A 27,244-nucleotide genomic window follows, 5' to 3' on the forward strand; every position below is an offset into this window, starting at 1 on the left:
ACTCTAGCAAGTAGAGCAGAGTGTGTGCCGCGGGACACCGAAGACAGGCGCGTATCAACGCCAAAAAATAAAAAGAAAGGGGGATCTGTGGGGAGCAACCCGGACTGGACTGAGTTACTGGAATTAAGACTTATTCTGTGCATCTGCTCTCCCACAATATGGCGCTGGGAGAGAAGAAAACAGCTTCTACACAGCTGCCTCCAGTTCAGCCAATAAACTGTAGGACTTGCTCCTGATTGGAGGAGAGCAGCGTACTCGGCGTGTGGGCAGCCGAGTTAGGATTGGCGGAGGAGGACTATAAAGGAGGAGAGAGACGGCATGCACCAGGAACATCTAAGAGGAACATCTAAGGGGAACACCTGTGCAGCCCCCAGAGAGCTGGCCGGCGGTGTGCCACTCCCCTGCGGAAGTGGGGAATGTGGCAGGGGGAACCGCCCTTCCACGGAGGTGGAAGGGACAGTAGCCAACCCGGGAAGAACCAGCAGCAAACCCGGGGAGGGCCGAGCAGACAAAAGAACAGCACAGGGTCCTGTGTCGTTCCTCCACGAAGATGGGGAGCGACATAATGGTGCCGTGACTCGGATATGAAGCCTAGGCAGGGTTTAGTGTCGTTCCTCCACGAAGAGGGGGAGCGACATGAGGGTAGAGATGTGGGTGTGAGGGTACATTTGTGGGTGTGAGGTTTAGGTGTGGGTGTGGGGTGCAGGTGTGTGTGAGGGTACAGAGTGTTTGTGAGGGTGCAGGTGTGGGTGTGAGGGTGCAGGTATGGGTGTGGGGTGCAGGTTTGGGTGTGGGTGTAGGTATGGGTATGAGGGTACAGGTGTGGGCATGAGGGTACAGAGTGTGTGTGAGAAACAGGTGTTGGTGTGAGGTACAGGTGTGGGTGTGGGGTGCAGGTGTGGGTGTGAGGATACAGATGTGGGTGTGAGGGTGTAGGTGTAGGTGTGAGGGTGCAGAAGTTGGTGTGAGGATGCAGGTATGGGTTTGAGGATACAGATGTGGGTGTGAGGTACAGGTGTGGGTGTGGGGGTACAGGTGTGGGTGTGAGGATACAGGTGTGGGTGTGAGGGTGCAGGTGTGGGTGTGGGGTGTAGGTGTGGGTGTGAGGGTGCAGGTGTGGGTGTGAGGTACAGATGTGGGTGTGAGGATACAGTTGTGGGTATGGGGTACAGGTATGTATGTGGGGTTTAGGTGTGGATGTGAGATACAGGTGTGGGTGTGAGGTACAGGTGTGGATGTGAGGGTGCAGGTGTGGGTGTGGGGTGCAGGTGTGAGGGTGAGGGTGCAGGTGTGGGTGTGGGGTGCAGGTGTGGGTGTGCAGCACAGGTGTGGGTGTGGGTTGCAGGTGTGGGTGTGGGGTGCAAATGTGGGTGTGAGGATACAGGTGTGTGTGGGGTGCAGGTGTGGGTGTGAGGTACAGATGTGGGTGTGAGGATACAGTTGTGGGTATGGGGTACAGGTATGTATGTGGGGTTTAAGTGTGGATGTGAGATACAGGTATGGGTGTGAGGAACAGGTGTGGGTGTGGGGTGCAGGTGTGGGTGTGGGGTGCAGGTGTGGATGTGAGGGTACAGGTGTGGGTGTGGGGTGCAGGTGTGAGGGTGAGGGTGCAGGTGTGGGTGTGGGGTGCAGGTGTGGGTGTGCAGCACAGGGGTGGGTGTGGGTTGCAGGTGTGGGGTGCAGGTGTGAGGGTAAGGGTGCAGGTGTGGGTGTGGGTGTGGGTGTGCAGCACAGGTGTGGATTGGCAGCGCAGGTGTGTGGTGCAGGTGTGGGGGGTGTCTGGTGTGCAGTGTGTGCGTCTCGCCCTCCTGCTGGCCTGTGTCCGTCTCTGTCCGCTGTCCTCCACTTCCCCCGGTGTCCCCTTCCCTGGGCTGCGCCTGGCCCCACCCGCCGGCTGAGTCACTGTCTCCGTGCTAAGCTCTTCCCGCCGCTGTCGTAAACAGAACACTGGGAGAAGCCATGCCAGGTCCCAACACGCCGTCCGCCCGCGCACCCAATGCCTTTGTTCCCACCCAGGGCGGCCCTGGAGAGGGTCGTGCCCCAGCTGGGCACAGGCCCCCAGCCCGCAGCAGTGGGAGAGTCTAGCCTGGGCTGTGCCACCCAGCGCCCAGGGGTCTGCCCGGTGATGGGCACTGGAGGGCCCATGGAAGACTCGGGCCGCAGGACAGGCTGCTACCCAGCCCCCCGCCGGCTGCTGGCCAGGCCTGTCCCAGTCACCTCTGGAGCTGCCCTCCCAGGGGCCAGCTGGCTTTCTGGTGCAGGGGACAGAGCCTGGGCCCAGCCAAAGCCTGAATGGGAGTGTGCTTGGGCAGCCCCTCCTCCTGGAAGGGTCTCCTGGCTCCAACCTTCGAGGCCACACTTGTCCCTGGAGTCCTGGCTGCTGCACTGGACCCTTGGAAATGCGTGTTCATGCCAGGTGCCCGATGGGGGAGCTGACTGGGGTGACAGTCACACGTGCTCTCCCATCCAGGGCCTGCAGTCCACGAGGGTGAAGTACAAGGCTGGGGCTCGCAGCAAGCACTGCCTCCCAGCCTGGCCCTGCCCGCTGTGTCCTGGGCACACACCAGGCCTGGCATACAGCAGGCGCTCAATGCATGCAGGCTAAAGAGCAACAGGGGCTGACACAAGGTGCTCCGTACTGCCTGTCCCTGGAGGGTCAGTGGCCCCTGGCCTGCAGGCTGCCCCACCCCCCACATCGGGCACTCAGCATGAACACATATTTCCATGTCCCCACCCCCATCCCCTATGGGAGGGTAGTGGGAAGAGACCATCATACCCAGAGCCAAACGTCCCCTCTGCCCCGACCCGGCCATGCGGTGCGAGCCCGGCCCCCAGGAGCCGCAGGTGGGCCACAGGAGTCAGTTGGAAGTTTCCCCGGGCCCCAGGGAGAAAGGTGGCAAGGCCACTGGGTGCGTCTGCACGTTTTGTTAGCCTGTGGCATCCAGGACCAGGATCTCCCTTTCCTCTGGGGTTTCAAAATCCAGCTACCACACATCTCCGTGTGCACACGTGCTGTGTCCAGTGCTGGCCCAGGGCCGCCAGCGTGGACCACGTGGCCCGCGCCCCCCCCCCCACTGGGCTTGCTGTGTGAGCTGGGCCGGGTGCAGACACGGCTGCCCGGGGTGCCCCCCTTGCCTCTCACACACCCTGCCCCTCGGATACTGCAGCACCGCTACGCCCTCTGCTGAGGCCCCACTGTGTGCAGCTGGTGGGCTGTGGGCTCATGCAAACCCAGCCCCTGAGGACGCCCCATGCCAAGCTCAATGACCACGCCCGCTGTCCCCTGGGCGACTCACATGAGCAGGGATTAGGGGCAGCCCCTATGCCTGGTCATGTCTGAGGCTGGCACATGATGGGCGGGGCTCCGTGCTCCCTGGCAGTCAGGGAGGGGTGGGGGTGGCTGGGAGAGGAGGACCGGGGGCTGGGGGCCCCGTGTACACACTCACAGGCCCGGCCTGGGCTCAGCGGGCGGGGGTGGGCAGCGGCTGGAGGGTGCACAGCCTCCAAAGTCCTCATGCCCCCTGCAGTCGCGCTGCACCCCCGGTCTGCTCCCAGAACCCCCACTTGGCTTCAGGCCCCTGGGCCTTGGCGCCTGCCGTGGCCTCCACCTGGAGCCCCTCCCTGCGCTCCCATGCAGGCTGGCCTGGGTCACTCTGGCCGTCCCGTGTCACTGACTTGGTGGCTGCTAGGAACCCTCTGCACCTGCAACCCCGGGGCCCGAGGCTCGAGGTCTCCCTGCCCCTGCTCTGCGGCCTCCCCCAGCCCCACCTCCCGGCAGAATGGGGACACCCCACCCCCACCCCAGCTGGTCACCAGTCAACAGAAGACACGGGGAGCCTGGCCTGGACCACAAGCCCCGCCCCATCGCTGCGGAAACAGGCCTAGGACGGCTCAGGAGGGCAGAGGGAGGAGGCCGCCATTGCGGTGGAGGGCGCCAGGATGGGCCTTGACCCTCTGAAGGGAACTGCACAGATGGCAGCCCAGGGCCCCAGGGGAGGCCGGGCAGGTCCAGCTTGAGGAGTAGTGAGTGCCCCGTGCAGGGGGGCATGCAAGCCAGTGCAGAGGTGCCGCAGAAGCTTGGATCTTAGTGTAGGGGGTGAGCTGCCCTCTAAGGGGGGTCCTTTCAACACTCAAGACTCAGGCACGGCACAGGGATGCAGGCAAGGCCTGCGGGGCCGCCCCCTCCCCAGGCCCCTCCCCTCTCGGGGACAGTCAGTTGTTGGCACCGCTCCAGTGGCTGCCCCCACGAGTGCTCGTGGCCCAGAGCCCGTCCCAGCACAGGACACCAGCATGCCTCCGACTGGGGTCTCACGGCCTGCTTGCAGCTCCCAGCGCCGGCCTTGATCAGAGGGCCCAGGGGGACGCCTACTGCCCCCACTGCCTGGAGGACTCAGCCCGCTGGGCCTGCAGCCAGAGCCGGGCCCTCGCGGGAGGCAGCGGGCGGGGCACCGGGCCCAGCCCAGCTGGCACAGCGTGCGGGGGGCGCCCGGAGGACGTGGCCTGCACCTGGTGTGGACACGGGAAAGGGGGAAAGCTGTCTCCAAGCGGGGAAATCAGACACGAGCCAGCCGAGGGGAGGGGCCCCCGGGCTGAGAAGCAGCAGGAGCCAAAGCTTGGAGGCCGGAGAGGCCAGGCCTGGTGGATGCTGGGGGAGATAGGGAAGGGGGGACAGCGTCCAGCTGGGGAGCCCACTTTACCTTGGGGCAATAGGGAGCTACCAAAGGTTCGGGAGGAAGGGGCTGACATGACACAGCTTCTGCTTGACTCAGCAGCTGGGCTGGTGGAGGAGAGGCGGCTACATGGCAGGACCAGAGAAGCAGGCTCAGCAGGGGCCACCGGACAGGGAGGTGACCGCAGGCTCCTGCCCTGACCAGCATTCAGCAAAAAGGACCAGGATCAGGGACGGCGGGAGGGGCCGGCCAGCGGGGACCGAAGCAGCGGCTGAGGCTGTCACCTCGCGGTTACAGCGCGGTGGGGACACGTGCTGGCCAGAGCAAGCGTGAGGAGCCCAACAAGGCAGCCACAGAAGCCACGGAAGAGGCGGACAGTCGGCCCAGGGAGGTCACGTGTGGGTGAGAGAGGACGAGAGACGCGGCCGGCAGGTGTGGACAGCTCGGCCACAGATTTTACCTCTGACCTGCTGCTGAAGGGGGGAGGGGCTGTCCAGGGTGGGCTCCCTCGAGGCAGGGCCCGAGACCAGATCCGGTGCTCAAGGGACAAGGGGAAGCCAGGAGGGGCGAGGAAAGAGCCGAGCCCCAGTGGCCCCAGCTGTGGCTTGATCCTGGAGGGAGCTGGGTGGGGGGCAAGAGGCCACCAGTGACCCCTGTGCTCTGTCCTCCCTCCCCCGTGGGCAGAGCCAGGGACCGTCCCTGAATGCCCAAGAACAGCTGTGGCCCAGGCACCACTATGGGGCAGGCAGCATCACCCCCAGCAGGGGTAAAACCCCGGCCGGGCCTGACGGCAGGGAGAGGCTCAGCATGGCCACTGCGTCCCTCCCCCGTGTATCTGCGGCCCAAGCACCCAGCCCTCTGCCGGGCATGGGCCTGCTCCACACTCGTCTCTGACTGTGGGCCACTCACAACTTCCAGGAGCACATGGGAGTGCCCACCGAGGCCACGGAGCCCCAGGTCTCAGGGCTGGAGGCCAGGCAGGCAGGGGGGAGCCATGGCGGCGCACCCCCCACCAACGTGGATGGGAGTGGCAGCCCCGCCCTGCCCGGCGGGCACCTGGATCGAAGCAGCTGCACTTGGGTGGCGGGGCCCCAGGGAGAGGGCGGTGCCACCCTCCTGGCTGTGCCAGGTGCCACCCACGGGCTGCTCACCGCAAAGCGGCCCCCAGGGCTCTCCTCGTGCCACCCCCAGCCCCATGCCAGCGTTCCACGCCCTGCAGAGCCTGGGCCTGGCCTGGGCCCCAGCAGCTGTGAGCTCGGCGGGCGCAGGATCCTGGCCTCTGTGGAATCAGAATGTGCTGTGCCCTAGGCTAGACCCCCTGCAGGCCTGGGGCTGAGCCCCTGGCTGACTCTCGCGGTGGTGTAGACGACAGGAAGTGTCAGCATCCCCAGTGTGTGCCTGCCGGGGTGTCTGTAGGGTGCCTACTGTGTGCAGGCAGCAGGAGAGGCACTGGGGCCTCGGGGCTGGGGGTGGGGCGGGGCTGCTGCCTCAGAGCTCCTACAGGTCGGACACCGAAATCATGACTTCCTGGGAGCCCCTGTCTGGGCCTCAGCCTCTTTGTCTGTGGTTGGGGGCGATGCAGGGGGAGGGGGAAGAGAGTGAGGGGGGCTCGCAGCCCCAAGGACTGGGCACAGCCAGCGGGCGCCTGTGCCTTGCTCCACACAGCCCCCCTTGCCCAGCCCGACCCCACCCTGCCCTCCTGCTGCGGGTGCCAGTATGGCTGCTCCAAGTGTGCACCCCCCATGCTCCTGTTCCCAGCAAGCCCCCCACGCCTGAAGCCTCAGCGACTCCTGATTTCCAGGTGCAGAAGCGAGAAAACAGAGGCAGAGGGGCGGGGCCACGTGCCTCGGTTTACCAAGTAACGAAGAACACGCCCACATCCACAGCACTGCCTGCCAGGCCGCCAGCCTGGGTCCAGAGTGAGGCTCCTGGCCAGCCCAGAAGGGGACGTGACCATGGGGCCCAGGTGCCTGGTCACGCCAGCCCAGGGGCCACGCCAGCCCAGGGGCCACTCCAGCCCAGGGGCCACGCCAGCCCAGGGGCCACTCCAGCCCAGGGGCCACGCCAGCCCAGGGGCCACTCCAGCCCAGGGGCCACGCCAGCCCAGGGGCCACTCCAGCCCAGGGGCCACGCCAGCCCAGGGGCCACGCCAGCCCAGGGGTGCCCTTACCGACTCGGAGCTCCTGCCCGAACACGGTCTTCTCGCCCAGGGCCGAGCAGTTCCAGCGGCCGAAGCGGAACTGGTACTGGCACTCGTTGATGCCCATCTGCGCCCCCTCCCCGATGACGATGATGGCGTCGGGCCGGCTCTGGCAGATGGCGCGTTGCCGCGGCGCCAAGCCGGGAATCTTGTTGCAGATGATGTTGGCTCCCAGGGCCACCACCGACGACAGCGCTCTGCCAAGACAGGACAGGCATGGGGCGGTGAGGCCGGGTGAGCAGGAGGACACCCCCGCCCTATCCCGCGTGATCCGGGTTTGGAAAGGACCCGCCTGGCCTGGGCGTCGCAGGAACCGAGGCCCCCAGCCCCGGGAGCAGACAGAGCTCCAGGGCAGAGTCCCACAGCCGCGCCCTGTGCGGAGCCAGCTCTGGGAGCCGGGCTTTCCCTGCACCTGCAGACCCCACCCCCGCCTGCCCTCCTGGAAGCCCCTGTGCCAAGATGCCCATTGGGAGCTGCAGCCTGGTGTGACTTTGGGAGGGCAATGGGCCTCCACTTCCACACCCACAAAGTGGGCACACGGACTCGTGTCCTCACCAGCACAGAGGCTGCCGGCAGTCACTCATCTCCGACGGCCGGCGCACGCCCATGGGCAGCTTGGCAGCACCCGATCCAGAATTGAGTCCTACTGTGCGCCAGCCCGGGCTCTGAAGGGGGCCTCCAGGCAGCGCCTCAAGCCCTCGCGGCAGCCTTGGTAACTGGCTCCCGCTCTCCTGCTGGGCTCACTCTGGACTGGATCTCGGGTTGGTTTGTTTTTAAAGATTTGAAAGGCAGAGTTGCAGAGACGGAGAGACAGAGAGAGAAAGAGAGAGAGAGAGAGAGAGAAAGAGAGAGAGAGAGCGCCGTGATCTTCTGCCCACTGGTTCACTCCCCAAATGCTCACAACAGCCGGGGCTGGGCCAGGCCAAAGCCAGGAGCCAGGAGCTTCATCCGTATCTCCCACATGGGTGCAGTGGTCCAAGTACTTGGGCCATCTTCCACTGCCTTTCCTAGGCAAATTAGCAGGGAGCTGGATTGGAAGTGGAGCAGCCAGGTCTTGAACCGGTGCCCGTATGGGATGCCGGCGTCAGAAGCAGAGGCTAACCCTGCAGGGCTACAGGTCTGGCCTGGCCCCATTTGTGGTCTTAATGAGGTAAAACTTGCACAGGGTCGACCTCAGGAAGGGTTCTGTGGGTTCAGGGCCCGGGCAGCTCCCCTACCTCCTGGGGTATTTTCATCCCCAACCAGGGGAAACTCCACACCCACACGCAGCCCACCCGGCCCCTCCTCCTCTTCTCCCAACCCCGGCTCCTGCCCCCCTCACGGCTTCTCTCAGAGCCGGGACCCCGCCGGAGGTGGCCTGCTCTCAGGTCTGGTGTGTACGGCAGCTGTGCTCTGGGCCTTGTTGAGGCTGGACAGCCGGATTGTGCCCACCTGGCTTGTACATGCAGGTACAAGTTGCTGTCACAGCCCCTGTTTTCCACCTCTGGGGCACACACCCAGGAACGGAACCACAGGGTCATGTCGGGATTCTCTGGCTTCTTCGGGCGCTGCCCAGCTGTTTTCCACAGCGGCCGCACCACTGGCTCACGGTGAGCTCCAGGAAAGGGCCAGAAACCTAGGGGAGGGGGCCAGGGCTGGACTCCCACCGCCTAGGGACAAGCAGCTGGCTCGCAAACACCCAGGCCTGCTCAGCCAGGGGACACCATGGGGCATGCGGGAGACCACCAGGGGCCCCCAAAGCCATAGCCCTGGCCCTGGGCCCCCGCCCCGCGCAGTGGGACGCCTCCTCCTGCCCTCTGCCTGCCAGTCGATCCCTGCCTGCCGTGAGAGAGTCAGTGTTTTTCCAAAGCCAGCTGGAAAGTCCCCGTGTGGCCGATCCCACAGCACGTGCTGCAGCCGGGGCGTCCTGCCCGACACCCAATCCCCGGCCCGCCCGCCGCCCCACCCGCTAATCTGGCCGAGACCCCCCTGGGTCCCCCACGGGCACAATGGGCAGAAACGCCCGGGGCTGTGTGCGGGTGGGGCAGGGAGCGGGCTGGAATCTGGGGAATTCAGCGCAAAGTAATTGTAGCTCCTCGGAAAACCGAGGCTGGGAACAGAGGTGATGGGCGCCTCCACCGGCCACCAAGCCCCCCACGCCCCCCACGCCCCCCACGCCCAGGAGCTTCCCGCAGGCCCTGGCCACGAAGCCCCCCGCTCCTGATGATACCAGGTCTCAGCACAGACCCCGGCCCAGCAGCTCACTGCGCTGGCCACAGCCCTGGTCCCCGCCCCACCGACCCCGCCAGCACCCAGACCTGACCACACGCTCCCCTGCTCTGAGCCACCCGTAGCTCCCCACTGCCTTGAGCCCATCCGAGCTTCTCTGCCTAGAACCGGAGGCAACTTCCGGACAGTGCATCCCGGGGCTGCCTGTGTTTGAATACAGGAGTCAAGGATTAGATCCGGAGCCGGCGCTGTGGCACAGCGGGTTAAGCCGCCGCTGAGGAGGCTGGCAGGTTGAGTCCCAGCTGCTCTACTTCTAATCCCACTCCCTGCCTGTGCCCGGGGAAGCAGGGGAAGATGGCCCAAGTGCTTGGGCCCCTGCACCCATGTGGGAGACCCGGATAGGTCTCCTTGCTTCTAACTTTAGCCTGGCCCAGCCCCGGCCATTGCAGCCCTTTGGGGAGTGAACCAGCGGATGGAAGATTCTGTCTCTCCCTCTCTGTAACTCTGACTTTCAAATAAATAAATAAATCTTTAAAAAAGAATTACACCTGAAAGAACTACAGCTCAACAACAGAAAGACAAACAGCCCCATTTTAAAATGAGCCCGGGAAGCCTTAGGCACACGTGTCTCCGATGGCCAACAGGCACCGCGCCTCGCTGATCCCTAGGGAAAGGCAAATCCAACCCACGATGAGCCGCCACGGCTCACCCACTAGGGCGGCTTCTGAATAATAACAACAAAACAGCAAGTGTTGAGGGGGGAGAGAAGTGCCTGCCCCCACCCCACCCCATGCACTGCTGATAGGAATCAGGGGACAACAGCATGGTGGCGCCTGGGGGAGCCAGCAGTTTGCACAGAGCCTGCACACAAATGTGCGTGGAGCACCCTTGGCGTCGGCAACAGATGAGTGGACAGACAAGTGCGGGCCATCCCCACGGCGGGATCGTATGTGGTCATAAAAATGGACCAGGGTCTGACTCGTGCGACGCCGAGGAGGGGTCTCTGACCCATGATGCCTCACGAGAGAAGCCACCTGCTGCATGGTTGCATTTATGTAAAACGGCCAGGACAGACAAACCCGTGAGACCGACGGCAGAAAGGCCCCGCCAGGGGCCGGGGCGGAGGGAACTGGGAGTGGCTTATGAGCGGGTTCTGGACTGCCATCCAGCTGGGGATTGCATCACACCGTGGAGACGTGCACAGATCCCCACAGCTAACGTGGTGGATTCCGGTAAGTTCCGTCTATACTCAGAACTTCTGCGGACCAGAGGTAGGGTCGTGGGAGGGGCTGACGGGGGCCTCGCCCTGCTCTCTCGTCCACTAACCCGGCTGTGCGGGGCTGACGGGGCGAGGGGCCATTGAAAGGTCAAAGGTGACATAAAGGTATCGGGGAACAGTCACAGTAGCAGCTAGGAGCACAGACATCCAGGCACGGTCGGTAATTCAGATAATTCAAATTCACCTCCCTTAGTACCTGAGGGTTTCTCACTGACAACACGGAATCCTCCGACCCTGGGCGACAAGGACGCCTGCTGCGCCGCCCCTCCCGCAGGTGTGGGGACAGCAGCTCCAAGCCGGGGATGCCTGCTGAGGTCGCCCGGCCACGCCCTCGGCTTCCACAAACGGGGTGGCTCAGAGAACCACCACCCGCAGCCGTGCGCTCCAGACACGCGGGCACCGTGCCCGCTGTTCTCAAAACACGGCCTGTCGCTCCCTTGGGAAAAGTCACCGGAGTCATTCTCGCACTGGGGACAGCGCTGTGACTGCCCCGCCAAGCAGCCTGGAGGGGTGGGGACTGTGGATATGGGCGGTGGGCACTGGCCCTTGTTAGGAACCCGTCAGCCTGGGGAATAAGGGTAAAAATGTAGAAGGACCAAGTACCTGGGCCTTGGAGGTGGCGAGAGGTGGGTGCACGCATTGGTAGTCGGGGGCGCCCCCAGCAAGGTCCCCGCAGGTGGGCCCGGCTTCCACCCCCAAATAGGCAGCCCATCTGGGCCAGCCTGCAGGCCCTCAGCTGCCCGTGCCCCAGGAGAGGTGGGCCCAGGAGGCTCCGAGCAGCCTGGGAGCTGGGGGGTTGGGGGGGCTGGGCTCACATTTCCCATGGGAATCTCTGCTCTGGGCTCAGCCACTGTGCAGGGGCCTCGGGACGTGGATGAGATGCCAGCGGATGGGCCGGCTTGCACGACTGGAATCTTCCCTCACCCCGAGAGGACCTCAGAGGAGAAGGGGTCTGGCCCCATGGACAGTCTCCCTTTCTGCCCCGGGGGCTGTGCTCAGGCCCCCGCGTCTCAGGGCAGGGGCCAGCAGAGCACTGGGGCCGGGCGCCGTGCGAGTGGAGGCCACCCAGGTGAGGATCTTTTTCCACCTGCCAGAGCAGCCCCCCAAGAAAATGCGGCTGCCTCCCAGATGAGGGGGCGTGGTGGGGAGGACATGTCCTTGCCCCGATGGCCGGAGCCACATGGCTGTGTGGGGAAGCCCTTGGGGCAGCACTGGCCAGCACCAGACCAGCAGAGTCCTGGGGGCACGTTAGAGCAGCAGGGGAACCCTGACTCTGGCAGGTCCCCTGACCTCGGTGCCTCGGTTTCCTCCTCTGTCACAGGGGGTGGTGACACAGCCCAGCCGCCCGAGGGGCCAGGGCGAGCGGTCGTGGCCTGCGGGGACGCCCCCTGCCGTCACTGCTCTTGAGGCCTGAGACCAGGCACTGTCCCTGACGCTCATTGTCAGACGCACAGTCGCCCCCGGGAATCAGGGACCGGCACCTACACCGGTGGTTCCGAAGCCATCGAGGCCACGTCAGCCGCCGGGGGCGGGGGGGGGGTCAACCCCGCCTGCCATTTCCTCTGCCCTGCAGCCTGAACTGGCGTCTGCACCCGGAGGGACAGGTGCCGATGACGTCAGAGAGTTTGCACAACCAGGAACGGCAGCCCCAGGGACCAGCAGCAGAACAGACCACTCAGCCGGGCAATACGAAAGAACACGTCTCTGATGAGCACGGAAGGGACACGCCACACACGTGTCCTGCTGGGCTGCGGGGGCCAGGGAGGGAGCAGGCAGGTGTCACCCCCACCGCGAGCCCAGGATACGCACACCTCATCTTTGAGCCAGGAGCCCTGGGTGGGATGCACTGACAGACGGAGCCTGGTGTGTGTGGGGGGGGGGGGGGCGTGGAATGCTCTAGACCCTGAGCGGGGGCGGGGGGACACGGATGCGCAGCGCCGTCCACTTGAGAACCCTGCAGCATGCGGTTCACTCCTCATCCATGACTGCATAGAAAACGGAGCCGGCAGCAGGAGCCTCCGGGCCTCCTTACGGGGACTGAGATTGCAAAAGAAATAAAACGCCCACTGACAAAGCACACCAGGTGATGCCTCTGTGTGCCTGGTCTCAGGGGGATGCTGACCCTGCCTGCCACAGGCGCTCGTGGGGGTCGCGGGGGGCTGTGCCTATCAGACAGCCTGAGCCTCCTGGGCCCGCAGCCCTGGTGGGCCCCAAAGGAAGGCAGCAAGCTGCTCTCTTGCAGTTCCTGGGCAACCAGGAGGTGGGAGCAGAGACCCCAAGGGGCTGGACCCTTCCTGGGGGTCTTCCTGCCTAGTGCCTGGGTGGGGCCCAGCACCCACTGCCAGGGGTGCCCCCCTGCCCACCCGGCTGTGTCCAGAGTAGCTGGGCCCAGCAGCAGGGAGGTAGCTGCCCAGGGTGGGGAGACTGCCCCGGGCAGGCAGCCATCCAGCCTGAACCCCTGTGCTGGCGGGGTGCTCGGCACTGCCGGCACGCACCGTGGCCCTGGCCCAGTTCCCCACCTGGGGAGAGTGACATCACGATACGATGACATGATGATGAAGAGGCCCCCAGAACAGGAGCAAGAGAGGCAGAGAGCGGGCAGGGAACCCACACCTCCCACCACCTTCCTTGTGACGTCACCCCGTCCCTGGCCCTCAAAGATGGCAGGGGACATGCAGGGTGTGGTCACCTGTCTCCTGGCACCAGGACCTGCATCTGGGGAGGGGCTGTTGTGGGTGGGGAAGGAAGCCCCCTACTTTGCACCAAGCTGGGAGGAGCCTCGGGGGCTGAAAGTGAGGTGCAGCCTGGTGCCCAACAGGCCCAGGACCCTACAGTGGCTCAGGATGACAGGAAGCCCATCTTGTCCCTCTTGCGCGCTGTACCTGGAGCAAAGCCTCAGTGATCAACATCAAATGAATGACTGAATGACAGCCCAATGACCAGGCGAACGGAAGCATGGAGGCGGCCGGGCACACCCCTTCCTGGGACAGCGAGGCTGGTGTGGGCACCCTTGGCAGCCAGGACCACAGCCGAGCAGGTGAATGGGCTCGGGGCGCCCGCTTTCACTCAGGCCGTGTCACAGGGCAGTGGACAGTGGCACTGGGGCGCAGAGACTGTCCTTGCCCTTGCCAGCCGCACCGTGGGAGGGGCCGGGTGATAGGGCAATGAGGGTGAGGCCACCCCAAACCCCTCTGGCAGTGCACCGGCTCCCAGCTGTATTTTTCCATCTAAAAGCTACTGAGGAGGCAGGCATCGCACTGGGCAAAGTGGGCGAGCCGCCGCGGGGGCACCCACATCCTGCGTCGAACCAAGAGCTTGTCCAAGCCCAGCTCCCTGCTGACTTTCACGCTGAGAGGCAGCTGGTGATGGCCGAAGTACTTGAGTTCCCGCCACCCACTCAGCCGGGCAATGAGAAGTGCCCAGATTGAGTCCTGGTCCCGGTATCGGCTTGGCCCACCCTGGCCTTGGCAGGCATTTGGGAAGAGATCAACGGACGGGAAAATGAAAAGCTGAGAAGGCTGCCACCTGGGCCGTGCACTCACTCACCCAGAGGGAGCCTCCAGCCATCCGGAGGCCACGGCCTGACCCAGGTGCGGCCTCGCCACCCGAGGGTGCCGCAGGAGCCAGGCACCTCCACCTGAGCGTCCCACTTCTGCAAATTCCCCACAAAGCACAGCTCAGATGCAGGTGCACCAGCGGAGCCAGAGCACTCCCAACCTTGGCCTTGGCAGCTCCAGCACAGCCTGCCCTTAACCCTGGGTTTCTGGTTGGAGCAGCCCACCCTGCTGGGGAACTTGGATACTGGGATTGTCCCCAAGGCAACGACCAGGCCAGCACTCCATAGGGAAGTAGGATCTCAGAAGCTTCCAGAAGCCGGACTGAGCCCTCATGGGCCTCAATATCCAGGACTCCTCCCCACAGAGCCTGTGGGGGGATACTGGGGACAGCTGCCCTCTACCCCCAGACAGCACACACCCCTCCAGCATGCCCTGCTCTGCCCTCCCGGGCTGCTCATTCACCTGCTTGATCCTGGCCCACTCCCCAGCTGGCACCAGCAGGACCCCAGCCTCAGGCTGCCCTAGCCATCACCCAGCCTCAGCCCTGGCTGATCCTTGGTGGCCACTATGGTGGCCACTGTGGAAGTCAGCCACAAGGTGGCCCGATGCCCACCCCTCATCACTTCCTCTTACCCCCACCCCAAGATTCTGCCCCCACTCTTGCTCCTCCCTGCACCTGATCCCTCCACTTCCCAGGCCCTTCCCTGGGGAGACCCCCCCAACATGCCGGCCCCAGAGGCCAGGGCAGGGATCCTCAATGCCCAGAACCCAGCCAGGCCCTAAGCTGACCTTGGAAATGAGGGCCGCTGCCCCCCATCACAGGAAGCACAGGCATCCCCCAACACACACACACACACACACACACACAGCCAGCTTCCTGGGAGGTGGGGACAGGCTGGCCAAGCCCGGCCAGATCCCTGGCCCTCCAGGCCCCTAGCCCCAGCCCTGGCCTGGCTGCCCAGCTGCCCCGAGCGCCTCCAGCCCACGCTCCTGGCCCGGGGCACTATGCAATTCTTCCCTCTCGGGCATCCTCCGGCGAAATATTTGAAGAATGTTCTAATTATCTGTGATCAGCCAGGGAGGCGTGCCTGGGTCCACTCGTCCAGGAAGTAACTCGAAAATCCCCGAGGGTGGCGCCAGCCCCCACGCCCACCCCAGGCTGCACCCACCAGCCTCTCCCCCAAGTGGGCAGCCTCTCCCTGGGGCCCTGCTGGTTCCAGCCCCTGGTGGGCCCCAGGAGGTTCATGAGCCCAGGGTGGCGCTGGGGCAGAGAGCAGGGGCTGGGGGCGATGGGGGCTTCAGCAATCCTGATGGTGGCATGGGGGGGGAGGAACCCTCCAGGATGGACCCCTCAGGCTGCCCAGGGCCAGAGCTCTGCCCCCACCAGCCCCGGTTCTGGTCTCACCCGGCTGCAGAGGTCTCCGTGCCGGGGGTTTGCGGCCAGGAGCATGGCGGGGGCTCAGCGGAGCTCTGTCCAGCCGGGGCACAGGCCTGATGCAGCTCCAGCCGCTGCCTCCACTTCCCTGCTCCTCCTCCTCTGTGCTGGGGCCGGGGCCGGTGGGGTGGGGAGCATGGAGCGTGGGCCGGGGCACAGGCCACTTCCACACCCCCGGCCTCAGGCAGGCCACTGGGAGGCCACGGTGAGCCTCGGTTTTCCCATTTGAAAGCGCTCCCCTCCCTCGGGACGGAGAGAACCTGGACCCTGCTGAGGCCCTGGGGGGAGGGGAGCAGGGTGGCCATCCAACCTGGCTGCCCCCTGTGCCTACACAGGGGCTGTGCTGTGGGGAAGGGACCCCTCACCCTGAGCAGTGGCCACCATGTGCTGGCCCTTGGGACTCTCCCCACCCTGTCCCGCCCTGCCCCACCCCGCCTCTGGACCTTCTGGGTGAGGACACAGACAGGAGAAACACCCCCCACCCCAGGGCCACCTGGGGGCAGGACAGCAGGGAGAGCAGGTGCTGCTCCCCAGAGCCCCGCCCAGGCCTTAGCAGGTACCTGAAGCTGCATCCCTGGGGGGAGGGGTGGGGTCCTGCGTTCCAGTTCTGCGCGGCCGCGCCGAGCCTCGGTCTGCCTGTCTGTCCAGTGAGGACAGCGGCCCCTGCTCGTGGGCGGGGCCACTGCTGTGATCTTTCCAGGCCACTGCCCTGTTCAGCCCGCAGCCCGCAGTGTTCCCGGCAGAGAGCGGAGCGTCCGGGGCTGGCTCCCTCGCGCCCCCGGCGGCCAGCTGCCCTCCCACCCTCCGCACATAGCTGGCATTCCTGGCCTGGCATCCTGGGACCCCACCCTGGAGAGAAATCAGGCAGCCTGGGAGAAAGCAGGTGGCGGGTGCCCCCCGCCCCCCCCCCCGGGCAGGACTGAGGGTGCTGGAGGTGGGTGAGGGTGCTCAGCATCACCCCCCCCATGGCTGGACATCAGAGCCTCACCCAATCCTCGTGACCCCACAGCCTCAGGACACTGACCTCTGACCTCAGAAACTTCCAGATCTCTACTGGCTGTCAGGGTCCACCACAACAGGAGCAGGCTCTGGCCACACTGGACCAGATCTCCCCTCCGGGCACCCTGCCTGCTCCCTCCGGCAGCCAAGCAAGATTCCAGACCCGGTTCGGGGCTGCCTCCTCCTCCTCCAAGAAGGCCACCTGGATCTCTCCTCCGTTCTCCCCCTCCACCCCTTCCAGCATGGTCATGCGTGTGCAGGCTCTGGGGGAGGTCACTGGGGCCAGGGGTCAGCGACGCCCTTCCCTATGCCCAACCCCTGACCCTGCTCTTGCTTCCCGCGGCGCAGATGGGACCGTGATACCCACGGAGGCCACACAGCCAGCCGAACCCAGCTCTGTCGGACGCAGGGGCGTCTGCAGGCCTGGGTGACCAGGATGCCAGCCCTCAAGACAGGTGGATGGGTGGATGGGCGGGCGGGCGGAACAGGTGGGAGGGAGCTGGCAGGCCCTGCTGGCCCGCAGCCAGGCTGGGAGTCTGGATGTTCCTTGGCAGCTCTGGACAGCGTGTGAGTGGCGGGGTTAGAGGCCGAGCCCCGTGGGCAGTGGACAGCGAGCCGTCACCTCCCTGCAGGCTGCAGGGCAGGGCGCGCTCCTGTTCTGGGGACGCAGCCTCCTGCTGGAGTCCTAGAAGGCGCCCTTTCCAGGAAGTGATGGGTGACAGACAGCACGAGTGTGCAGGGCTAGGCTCTCTGGGGCCCCGGGCCTGCCTGCACCCAAGCCAGGACTCTGCTGAGACCCAAGCCCCGGGCCTTTGCCTAGAAAGCCCCCTCTCGCCGGACACTCTGGGGGGCCGGGAGGAGCTACCCTCACTGCCCATGGGTGGGGGCCCCTGCCGTGGCCTCTGCAGGGCTCCGGGCGAGGGGGTGAGCTCCCTTCCCAGTCACTGCTGGCCAGTCCCACTTCCTGGGGGTGCAAAGAGCAAGTTCCAGGCAGTGGGCATGGCCGCTGGGACGGGCGGAGGGGAGGGACAGGAGGGGCCTGAGAGAGCAAGGCCAGGGAAGCGAAGTGATGCTCCGAAGGTTCCCACAAACCCACTGCCACGCTGGGTCCTGGCTTCCCCCCACGCACACGCTGCCCGCCAGAGGCCACAGCTGCTCCGCGCGGGCTGTCTCTCTGCCTGCGCACGCTGGGCCAGGGGCCAGGGCAGGAAGAGACCCTGACTAAGGACGACTCCCGGCTCCCTGCACCTGCTGGGGAAGCTGCTCCAGTGGCCAGAGCCCAACCAGGAGGCGGCCTGCTAGGAGCCACTAAGCCACTGGACGCCAGGAGACACCGGAGAGGCAGCGCCGACCCCATGTTCAGCCTCCCCTCCCCGGCTCTGGCACTGCTCACGTGGATGGCTGAGGCAGGAATGGGCTACAGAGCGGAGGGAGCGCACAGGGGTCCCAGGGCAGGGTCCTCCTGCACGTGTGTGCCCAGCCCCCTGCCCCACAGGGACGCCCCGAGGAGTTCCCATTCAAAGGGGCATTTTCCCTCTACCTCTTAGGACTGCCTGGGCCCGAGACTCAGGCCTCTGGCGCCTGCCCGCACTCACGCCTGCAGCGGGGAAGGGGAGCTGGGGGCTCGGTCGCCAGGGGGCAGGGCTCACTGGATGGCACTTGCAGGAGTGCTCACTCGGGCTCTCCCAGACCACTGCCAGTGCCCAGGGCCACCTGGTGCGTGGGCGGCTCCCTCCCACCCCTGCCCGGGCACCTGGCAGGCGTCAGGGGCTACCATGCAGAAGTGCTGGGGGCTGCAGTCTCTGTGTTTTCCAACCACAGCTGCACCACCCCGGGGCCACGTGCTCCAGCCTGGGCACCTGGGGGCATGGGGCAGGGCTGTGGGCTGAGGCTGAGCATGGCCTCAGCACCCCTACCCCTCGGATGAGGCAATCACACCGAGGTTGGCTTCCCTGCCCAGGCAGGGCCCTTCCCCAGTCTTGGCACTTCTGCGCCTGCTTGCATGCCCCCAAGGCCAGGGAGATCACTGCCTCTCCACTGGTGCAGGGTCTGCCCCAGGTTTGTGACCCACACAGATCTGCATTATGCACGCCTTAGGTAGGGGGCAGAGCAGGGGGAGGGGCCCGGGCAGGCTGAGTGGGAAGAAAGGAGGGAACGGGAGGAGGGAGCGCACCTGTCCCCACCCCCACCCCGCCGGCCAGCCGGAGGGGAGGCCCCCAGCCCCGCGCCAGGGAGGGAGGACAAACGGAGGTTTTGTCTTTGGCCAGCGGTCGGCCTGCGCCACACAATGACCCTTTCATCAGCCTGCAGGAGCCCTGCGCCCGGGGTTTCATCTGACAACGGAGGGCGCCGGCCTCTGGTCCCCTCGGGAGGGGAGTGGAGCCCTATCTCCACCGGACCTGGGGCTGTGCAAGATGGCGCCCTTGGGGGAGCCTGCAGCCCGGGAAGTGAGGCCAGGCCTGGAGGGTGGCAGGCACGGCCATCCTGACGGGTCTTCGTCCCTGGTCAGAGCCTTCCCCGGCCCTCACCTGTCCTGCACAGACCCTGGGCAGAGCAGGCCTTGGAATCCCCAGAGGCTCTGGGCTCCCCGTAGGCGACCACAGGCTACAGGGCCCTCCCGGGCAGCAGGAGGCCGGGAAGTGTGGGACAGAGGGAGCTGCAGTTGTGACCTCCCTTCTCAGGGTAGCCGTGCCCGCCCTCAGGGCGCTGTCCAGCTGGCTGCACCTGCAAGCCCCTGAGACCCCTCCTGGCAGTGGGCCAGCACAGTGGAGCTGGGGGAGGCGGGCACCCCGAGTGTCTCAGGAAAGGGCTCCTCTCTGCACCCCAGCATCTGCTGACCTCAGCAGGACGCTTTGGGGCTCCCTCCAGGGGACCCCTGGGGGGTAAGTGTGACCACCAGTGCTGCTCCTGCTCCTGCTTACTCTGGCCAACTCCTAGCCATACTTCAAGACCCTGCCATCCCCTCCAGGAAGCCCGCCTAAATAATGAGTGTCCCCTCGCTCCCTCTGTCCTGCCAGCACCAGCTGCCCTGTACCTGGTGACTGAGAATGAGGCACCCCCAGCACTTCCTGCACCCACTTCCTCTGCATTTTCCCGTGGGAGCACCCCTGATCCCCACCGCCTGAGACTGGACCACACAGGTAGAGCCAGGGTGAGAGCTCAGATCTGGGTCACCTTCCTGTCCCTTGGCCGCAGGTGAACTCAAGGGAAACCGACTTAAGACGTGGTCCGCTTGGCCTCAACACACAACTGCAGAGCCCAGCACAGCCCCAGGAGGAAGCGGACGCCAGTCCCCCTCCTGCCCTCTGCACACGAGGTCAGGACTCACTTCTGGGATGCACTGAGCTGAGGGTGGCAAGTCCCACCCCCTGGGAGTGAGGCTTCCCGGAGGCTCCTCTGTCAACCTCCAGCCAGGGAGGGGGTCCTCGGGGGCTAAGATGGCGTCAGGTCACCCAGCGCCGGACACGTGGCCCACCCAAGCCCCGGGGGGGATGTCTGGAGCCCCTGAACCTGCTCAGCCGCAATGCAGACCCCTCCCGCGCCTGGACAGACACGGGCCCTCCCACTGGGAGCCCAGCCTGTCCCTCCGGGAGCCTGATTCAGCACACACACGCCCCCCCCCCACACACAGGGGGTCCTGCCACAGGGCTGCTGGGTGTGCGGTTGGCATCACTGGCAAAGCCACAGCAGCCGACCAGGAAAAGGCCCGGCCCCGGCAGGGCCGTGGTGAGCGCCGCCCCCCACCCCCCGCCAGGTGGTCGGTGAGTAACCAGCCCGTCACCATGAGTCACTCGGCTCCCCGGAGCGGGCGGTCACCATGAGAAGCTGTACCGGAAGACCTGGGGGGCCATCGCAGCCAGCCCCCACATCTGGGAGCGGAGGCCATGACCGGAAGGGCCAGCCTAGGACAGCAGCACCGTGCCTGGTGCCTGCTGGAGCGCCCATGCCAGCTGACCCCTCACCACAAGCCCTCCCCTGGCCTGCAGCCCCCACCTGCTCTCCTTGAACCCTCACTGACCCCCTCTGGCCCTGGGAGCTCCTGGCCTGACCACGGGGCCAGAGCTCAGCACCCCTTCCAGGCCAGCACACCCGTCCAACCCGATCAGCCGCCGGGCCCAGGCATGCGTCTGGGATTCGCTGTGTGGGGACCACAGCCCAGCACCAGCAGCTGGGAGAGCAGCCCAGATGAAAGGGGCAGGATCAACTGCCCGCCAGGGTCTGCGATCCCAGCAAAGGGATGCCTTCTGGAAAGTTCTCTGGAGCAGAAAAAAAGCCTCCACCCAGGGCCCCTCCTGGCCCTGGAGTCCTCAGATCCCGCGGGCTGGCTCTCCCGGCATTCCTGCAGGACTGAGGGTGGGCTCCCGTGGATCCCACCTCTCACAGTCCGCAAGGCACTTCCGCCCCGGGGGCCTGGCCACCGTGGGAACCAAGACGCCAGCGGCAGGGTGTTCTCCTGACCGGCACTTTCACTCGCATTGCCCGCCTGCTCCCACCTGCGGCCCCTCACCCACCTGGCCTCCCCAGTGCCCATCAAGCAAGCCAGGGGAAGGCCCCGAGATAAAGCCGCCTCCCTCCGCACTCCGGGGGCCTGGTCTGTGTTAGTCCCTGCTCTGGGAAAGGTTGTCATCAGCGCTTTCCTCCTCCGGGCGCAGCAGGTTGGGCAGGTCGGGCAGGGGCTGCCAAGGGTGAGGTGGGACTTTGTCCAGCCCCTGCCACCCACCCTGGAGCCCAGCAGGGGCACAGGAGCGGGTGGGCAAGCCCTGCTCTCGGGAGCACTCCTGGCAGCCCCGCTGAGGTGCACAGCCGGGAGCGAGCCTCTGCGGGTGCAGACGGCACTCCTGCAGGCCAGTGTGGGAGGCTAACCCTGAAGGAAAACCTGGGGTCCCCAGAGACACATCCTGAGCGTCTCCCCCTCCTGGCACACCCCGGGCCCCTGCCTGTGAGCATCCAGGCCAGGGAATCTGATTGCAAAAAGGATTTCTCCAGCGCTGCAGCTGCCCATCCTCGCAGCGAGCTCAACAGGGAGATGCCGGGACAGGGGGCGGCTTCCCACCTCCGAGGCCCCGAGGCCACGTCCTCCTGGCAGATCCTGCGCCCGGGACCCTCCGGACCCACCAAGGTCTTAGCCTCCTTCCCCAGCGGCCCCCCGCCCGCCCCGGGGCGGCCGGCTCCCCCCCCTCCCCACAGGCGATGCCTCCGCGGCAGCCGGGGCTGCCCGCCGGGCCTGGAGCGCTCTCTGCTCCCGGACCTTGTAATTATGTCCCACAGCCCGGGAAACCGCGGGCCTCGCAGCATCTGGCTGCGGTTGCGAACTTTTGTTTCAAGATGCGCGACTATTTATAGAAGGAAAACTGGTAGGATAGCAATTTCCTAGGAGCTGGAGGAGAAATTGGCTGCGTCTTTATTAAAAGGGGGTGGGGGCACGGCGATTTATTAGGGCTGCGGCCGCGCGGGGGGAGGGGTGGCGCAGGGAGCGGGAAGGCAGCGGCTGCCCCCTCCGGCCGCGTTAGGCGACCCCGGACGTGGCCCGCGTGTTAAGGAGGGGGAGGGGGAGGGGAGAGGGGAGATGGGAGGGAAGGAGAGCTGGCGCTGAGGTTTAATCAGTAGCATCCAGCTTCAATTCCCCCAAACGGCGGTCCCATAAATCAAACTTCTTTTTAAATCGGAGGCCAGAGCATATGCGTCCCATTAGGGATCGGGCGAAGCCACCGCTGCGTGGACGCGCCCCCTCGGCTCGCTGGGCCGGCCCGGGCCCTGCCCCGAGCTTCCCGGAACCTGGTGGGCACTGCCCTACCCGACACACGCGCGCGCCCACGCTCTGCGCGCTCCCTCGGCCCGGACACCTGGGCGCACCGCCGCCGCCCGCGCGCACTGCGCGCCCTCCTCGCCCCCAGGTATGGAGTCACCCAGGGCACGGATCAAGCGCATGAAGTCGCAGCGCCTTAGGGGTCCAGCCTGGGAGCGGTCTGGTGGGGGCGCAGCGCGCACGAGGGTGCCGTAGTGCGCGCTGGGGAGCGGGTGGGTGCGTGCGGCTCTTCAAAATGTAGCAGGGTCCGGCGTGCCGCGTGGATTAACGTGCGGAGGGGTGCCCGCGATGGTCCGGGACCCGGCTGAGACGCACAGGGAATCTCCGCGCCGCGCTCTCTGACCCTCGAGCTGGGTGCGCACAGCCAGGTCTACGCGGGCAGTCGGGTCGCTCTCGGGTCACCCTTTCTCTGACCCCAAAGCTAGGATTTGTCACCGCCGCGGCCGTCTCCCAGGTGCTCCATCTCGGCGGCGTAGGCCGACGAGGCGAGCCTAAGTTTCCCCCGGCTTCTGCGCGCGCCGTGCGCCCCGCCCAGGGGCCTCGTAGCCGCGTTCCCTGCCCGCCCCGCTCCAGCGCCGGAGGCCTGGGAACCCCACCCGCCCACCCGCGCGCCGCCCGCGGCACTCACAGGTAGCTGCCGCTGGACAGGAGGAGAAAGATCTGCGGGCAATAGACGGAGAGGAGCGCGCTGCGTGGCGACAGCAGGAGCATGGTGGGCCGGGGCGCCCGGCCGGGCTGCACAGGCCCCGCAGGCAGGGCGCCTGGGTCAGCTGAGGCCGGGGTCCCCGCGGCCCTCCCGGACGCAGGGCAGCGGCGCCCGGAGCTAGGGGTCGGGACTCGCTGGCCCGGGCCCAGGGGTCGCCCGTGCCCCGCCGCCAGGGCCGCGCATCGCGCCGGGTCTGGGGCGGCGGCGGGCGCTGGGGCTGGAGTGCGGCGCGGGGACCGGGCCGGGGGCAGCGCGCCCGCCTCGGCGCCCGTCTGGCCCTCCGTCCGTCTGTCGGTGCGGACCGGCTCTGTAGCTCGCTGGGCTCACGTCTCCAAGTCTCCCGAGGCGCGCAGCTGCCATTGGACGGGCCGCCTCTACATCCGCCTCCTCCGCGGGCGGGTTTTTTTAAAGGGGAGGCTGACCCGAGCGTGCGGCGGGAGCCGCCCCCAGGGCTTGCCGGCGAGCTGTCTTGGCCCCGACACACTCACCCCACCTTCCTGAGCCACGCGGCTCTCCCCTGCCTCTGGGAGGGCGCACCTGGGGGTGGACGCTGCGAGGAACTCACAGGGCGACGTGTGCTCCTCTTGGGGCTGTGCTGGACAACGTGCGCTCGTGTGTGCCTGCGTGTGCATGCATGTGCGTGCATGTGCCTGCGGGAGTGTGGGCGGGCTGAGGGCGCAGGTGTGTGTGCACAGATGGGCTGTGTGTGCTGCGTCCCCGCCTGCGCGCGCCCCTGGGGTGCTGCGCTGACTGTGGGTCGCACGCCCTCCCTGCCATAGCCGCCCAGGCCGCGCGGGCCGCTGCAGTAGCTGAGCGCCTCTGCCCGCTCGGCCGGCCGCTGCACCTCTTGGGGCGCAGCGGGCAAGCCCCGCTCCTCCTCTCCTGCCAAGGCGCGGATCCCGGCTTCCCTGGCAGCTGCTGGTCCTTCAAGGAGCAGCCCCCTCTTTGGGTAAGTCTGATTTTTCAGCCCCCAAACACACACGTAGGTCCCCCCCATTGCGCGTGGGAATGGGCCTCGCGCACAGGCAGAGCAGGCAGGGCCAGAGGCAGCTCTGTACCCGCTGGCTGGGTTTCCCGGATCCTCACCTGGTGTGGAGACCCATCTCCAGCACCCGGGAGCGAGGCCCAGCCGGCCGCCTCCACCTTCAGCTCCCAGGGCCCCCGGTTCTCAGGTGCCTCTGCCGTATGGGGACAGGGCTGGGCCTGCAGCCTCCACACCCCAGTCCCAGTGGGTCCAGCCTCTCCCTCCTGCGCTGGCCTCCTCCAGGGCTGGAGTGTGAAAGCCAAAGAGGACCTGAGTGAAGAGTTACAGCTACCAACTCCAGGGTGCATCTGTTCTTGGGGGACTGTGAGGACTGGCAGGGGAGCCCCCCGAATGCACAAGGGGCACTATGGGTCTTCAGAAGCAGGCGTGGGCACAGGCGGATGCCTCAACACACGCGGTCTCTGGTTGGAATTTTGGTGACCCTAAAACCCCAGCTCTCAGATCTGCCGCAGGGGCAGTGACTCCCTGGGCATTAACGGCGAGCAGGGCTCACGGGGCTACAGCCCCTCCCCCAGGACTAATGCCCCACCCCACCCCAGCCCCCCGCCCATGAGGGAGGGGCTACCATCTCCCTTCCATTCTTCTCAGAAAAGAGAGGCTAAGAAATGAAGAGCCACAGGCCAGGAGCCACAGGGGACTGGCCTAGGCGGTTGTCCACCAGGCTCCCAGGTTGTTCAAGCCCTCAGGCCACATCTGGGGCCAGCTGCCCCTCCTGCCCATCTGGTGCACGGAAGCAGCTTGCGGAGAAAGCAGGGCCCTTCTCTGCATGCCGGGGGCAGCTCAGCCGTTGGCGCCGGTCTAGGACAGCCAGAGCTGCAGCCCTGCTGCCGAGGGACCCGGAGCTCAGAGAGGCCCTGGAACCAGGCTGGCGTGGACAGCACAGCTATGCTGGTGTGGAGGGGGCCAGGGCAGGGGCTGCTCCCCGCCAGCTCTGGTTGGGAAACAGATACCGGGAGTAAGCCAGCCCCAGTCCCAGCCCCAGCCCCAGGGCCAGCCGCGTCGGGGTGTGGCCGGGGCCATGGCTCCAGCCCGGTTTTCTGATGCTCGCAGCACCTGATCCTATGGTTGGAGGGCAGGGGAGGCTTGGTGCTGAGGCCCAGGCAGCATTAAGGGCTGTCCATCAGTTTGGGGAGCCAGGGAGTCAGCCGCAGGGGCTGCAGAGTCGGGAAGGGAGCTGGCTGCCCGCCCCACCCCCACCCCCAGCGGGCTCCCTGCGGGCACCCCTCACCTTCCTAAACAAACACCCGGGGACACAGCCTGCCGCAGACCTACAATAAACGGAGCCACGGGCACCGCAGCCCCGCCCTCCCAGACCTGCTGGGCCCAGGCGAGCATGGGGGCTTCCAGCCTGGAGGCTGAGACCTCGGTCCGGACCCGCAGGCGCTGGGCCTCCTGACGGACAGAGGGTGTGCAGGTCCTGTTCCACCTCTCCGCCCCGGGAGCCGTGGCTCTCGCATGCAGGACCCGCCCCTCCTGCGACTCGGTTCCCCGGCCTTGCCCAGGGCGCGGATCCCCGCAGGTGCGAGGGGCGCGGGTTCCGCGCGGGGCGGTGGGCTCCCCGCAGCTCCTCCAGGTCACAGCGCCCCTCCACCCCCACTTAGAGCGAAGCCGAGACAGAATCTGTGTAAAGGAGATCGCGGCTCAACAGGTAAGGACTCGGCTGGGTTCAGGAATGTGGAAATACGACTCGGAGCAGCTACCGCAGCGAGCAGCGAGCGCGGCCCGCCGGGCGCCCGCCGGCCGCGCGAGGGGGAGCGCCGCGCGAGGGGGCCGGCCCAGGGCCCCGGGCGGGCGAGGCGGCCGGGGCGGCCCCGCGGCCCATCCCGAGCCAGCCGGACGGGTTGTCAAGGTAATTTCAACACGTCGGGGTGATGGATAGAGACGAAGGGCCGCGGCGGGTGCGCGCCCTGCGCCGGCCCGGCCTCCCGGGCTGCCCGACGCCCCCCGCCCGCCGCCCCGGCGCGCCCTCCAGGCCGTGAGTGCTCGGCCCGGGCTCGGCGCCCAGCGCAGCCCGGGGGAGGGAAGGCGCGTCCCACCCCCGGGGCCTGAGCCCAAACAGGTGAAAGTACGCGCCGGGCACGCTCGCCGCTACCCGCGCGCCCCGCTCTCCCTCCCGCCCTGGCCTCGGCGCCCCCTTGAGAGCGCCCCCCGACTCAGGGGACTTGGCTACCTCTCCGCAGCTTAGGGCGCGGGACCGACACCCAGGCCGGCTCCGGAGCCCCGAGAGAGCCGCCCTGCCCCCCGCTCGGGTCCCCGCATCCCCGCGGAGACCCCCTGGAGGCAGCCGCCCCCGCCGGGCGGAATACTCACCCGAGCTTCACGTAGAGGACGCCAAAGCAGAGAAACACGTAGAAAATCCACTTGCGAAAGTTTCTGTGCATGATCCAGAGAGGGGGGCTGCGCCATAGACTGCGGCGGCCGGAGGGGACGCGCAGGCCGGGCGGGGATCGGGCAGAGGCGGACCGTGCTCAGCCGGCGCTGCGGCTTGGGCGGCCGGCGACGCGCGGGCACTCGGCACGCGCTGCCACCATGGTGAGCCCGGGGCGCCGCAGCGTGCGCCCGGCGAAGTGACCTGGGCCGGGGGCCGCGACCTCGGGTCCCGGCTGAGCTACCGCGGGTCCGTGTGAACTGGAGCCGGGGCCCGGGGCCCGGGCGCGGCCGGAGGGCTGGCGGGCGCTGCCTCCACGGGGGCGCAGCTGCCTAAGGCCGTGCGCGCCTCGCCGAGCGCCGCGGCGGCCAATGTGTCGGCACTTGTCGGCCTCCCCAGGTGACTCGCGGCCCCGGCAAGCCAGGCGCGAGCGAGCGAGCGCGCCCAGGTAGGAGGATCCGCCTCCCGCCCGCCCTCCTCGCTCGCCGCGCGCTCTCTCTCTCCCTCGCTCCCGCGCTCTCCCCTCCCCTTCCTCCTCCCTCCCCAGTGACACACAAACGCATCTGCCCCCGGCCCTCCTCCCCGGCCCGCTCTATTCCAATCTCCCTCTATGGACTGGACAGGGGTGGGGTGCGGTAGACAGGGCTGGGGCGGGGTGGGGGGAAGCAGGCTGGGATCCGAAGGGACACCTGCGCGCTGCTCCGCGTCTGCAGCGGTAGGGGCACGGCAGGGGGCCTGGGAACAAGGCGCACACGTCGAGTGGTCGATTGGCTTCCAGTTCTGGCTGCGGAGGGAGAGCTGCCGGCCCCTCGCCGTTCTCAGCGTGCTTCCCCTCCCCCCAGAAGGGATCACACGGGGTCCCCAGGATCGCTCCTTCCCTGCAGACCAGCACGGGGACACCCGCAGCTCCGATGCCAGGGGCGCTGACCCAGCGAGGGGACCAGGGAGGGGACGCGCCGGGCCAGAGGATT

The 27,244-nt window shown here is 66.8% G+C and overlaps 1 protein-coding gene across 3 annotated transcripts in view; it reads right to left on the bottom strand.

Annotated features, from left to right (window-relative positions):
* WNT7B (Wnt family member 7B) overlaps positions 1-26,746 on the bottom strand; it is a 39,952-nt gene extending 13,206 nt beyond the window's left edge. Inside the window, exons 1-2 of one of the 3 annotated variants that reach the window (XM_070051538.1) lie at positions 26,216-26,746; positions 6,841-7,067 (exon numbers count right to left, since the gene is read on the bottom strand). In XM_070051538.1, the coding sequence (XP_069907639.1) occupies positions 6,841-7,067; positions 26,216-26,286 (298 nt within the window). In that variant the 5' untranslated portion in view covers positions 26,287-26,746. Of the gene's footprint in view, positions 1-6,840; positions 7,068-15,909; positions 15,994-22,782; positions 23,216-26,215 lie in introns of those variants that run through there. The other 2 variants (XM_070051537.1, XM_070051539.1) reach the window with 2 other exon arrangements.
* Positions 26,747-27,244: the final 498 nt, after the last annotated feature.

This window comes from Oryctolagus cuniculus, chromosome 11, assembly GCF_964237555.1.
Source record: "Oryctolagus cuniculus chromosome 11, mOryCun1.1, whole genome shotgun sequence".
Taxonomy (NCBI): domain Eukaryota; kingdom Metazoa; phylum Chordata; class Mammalia; order Lagomorpha; family Leporidae; genus Oryctolagus; species Oryctolagus cuniculus.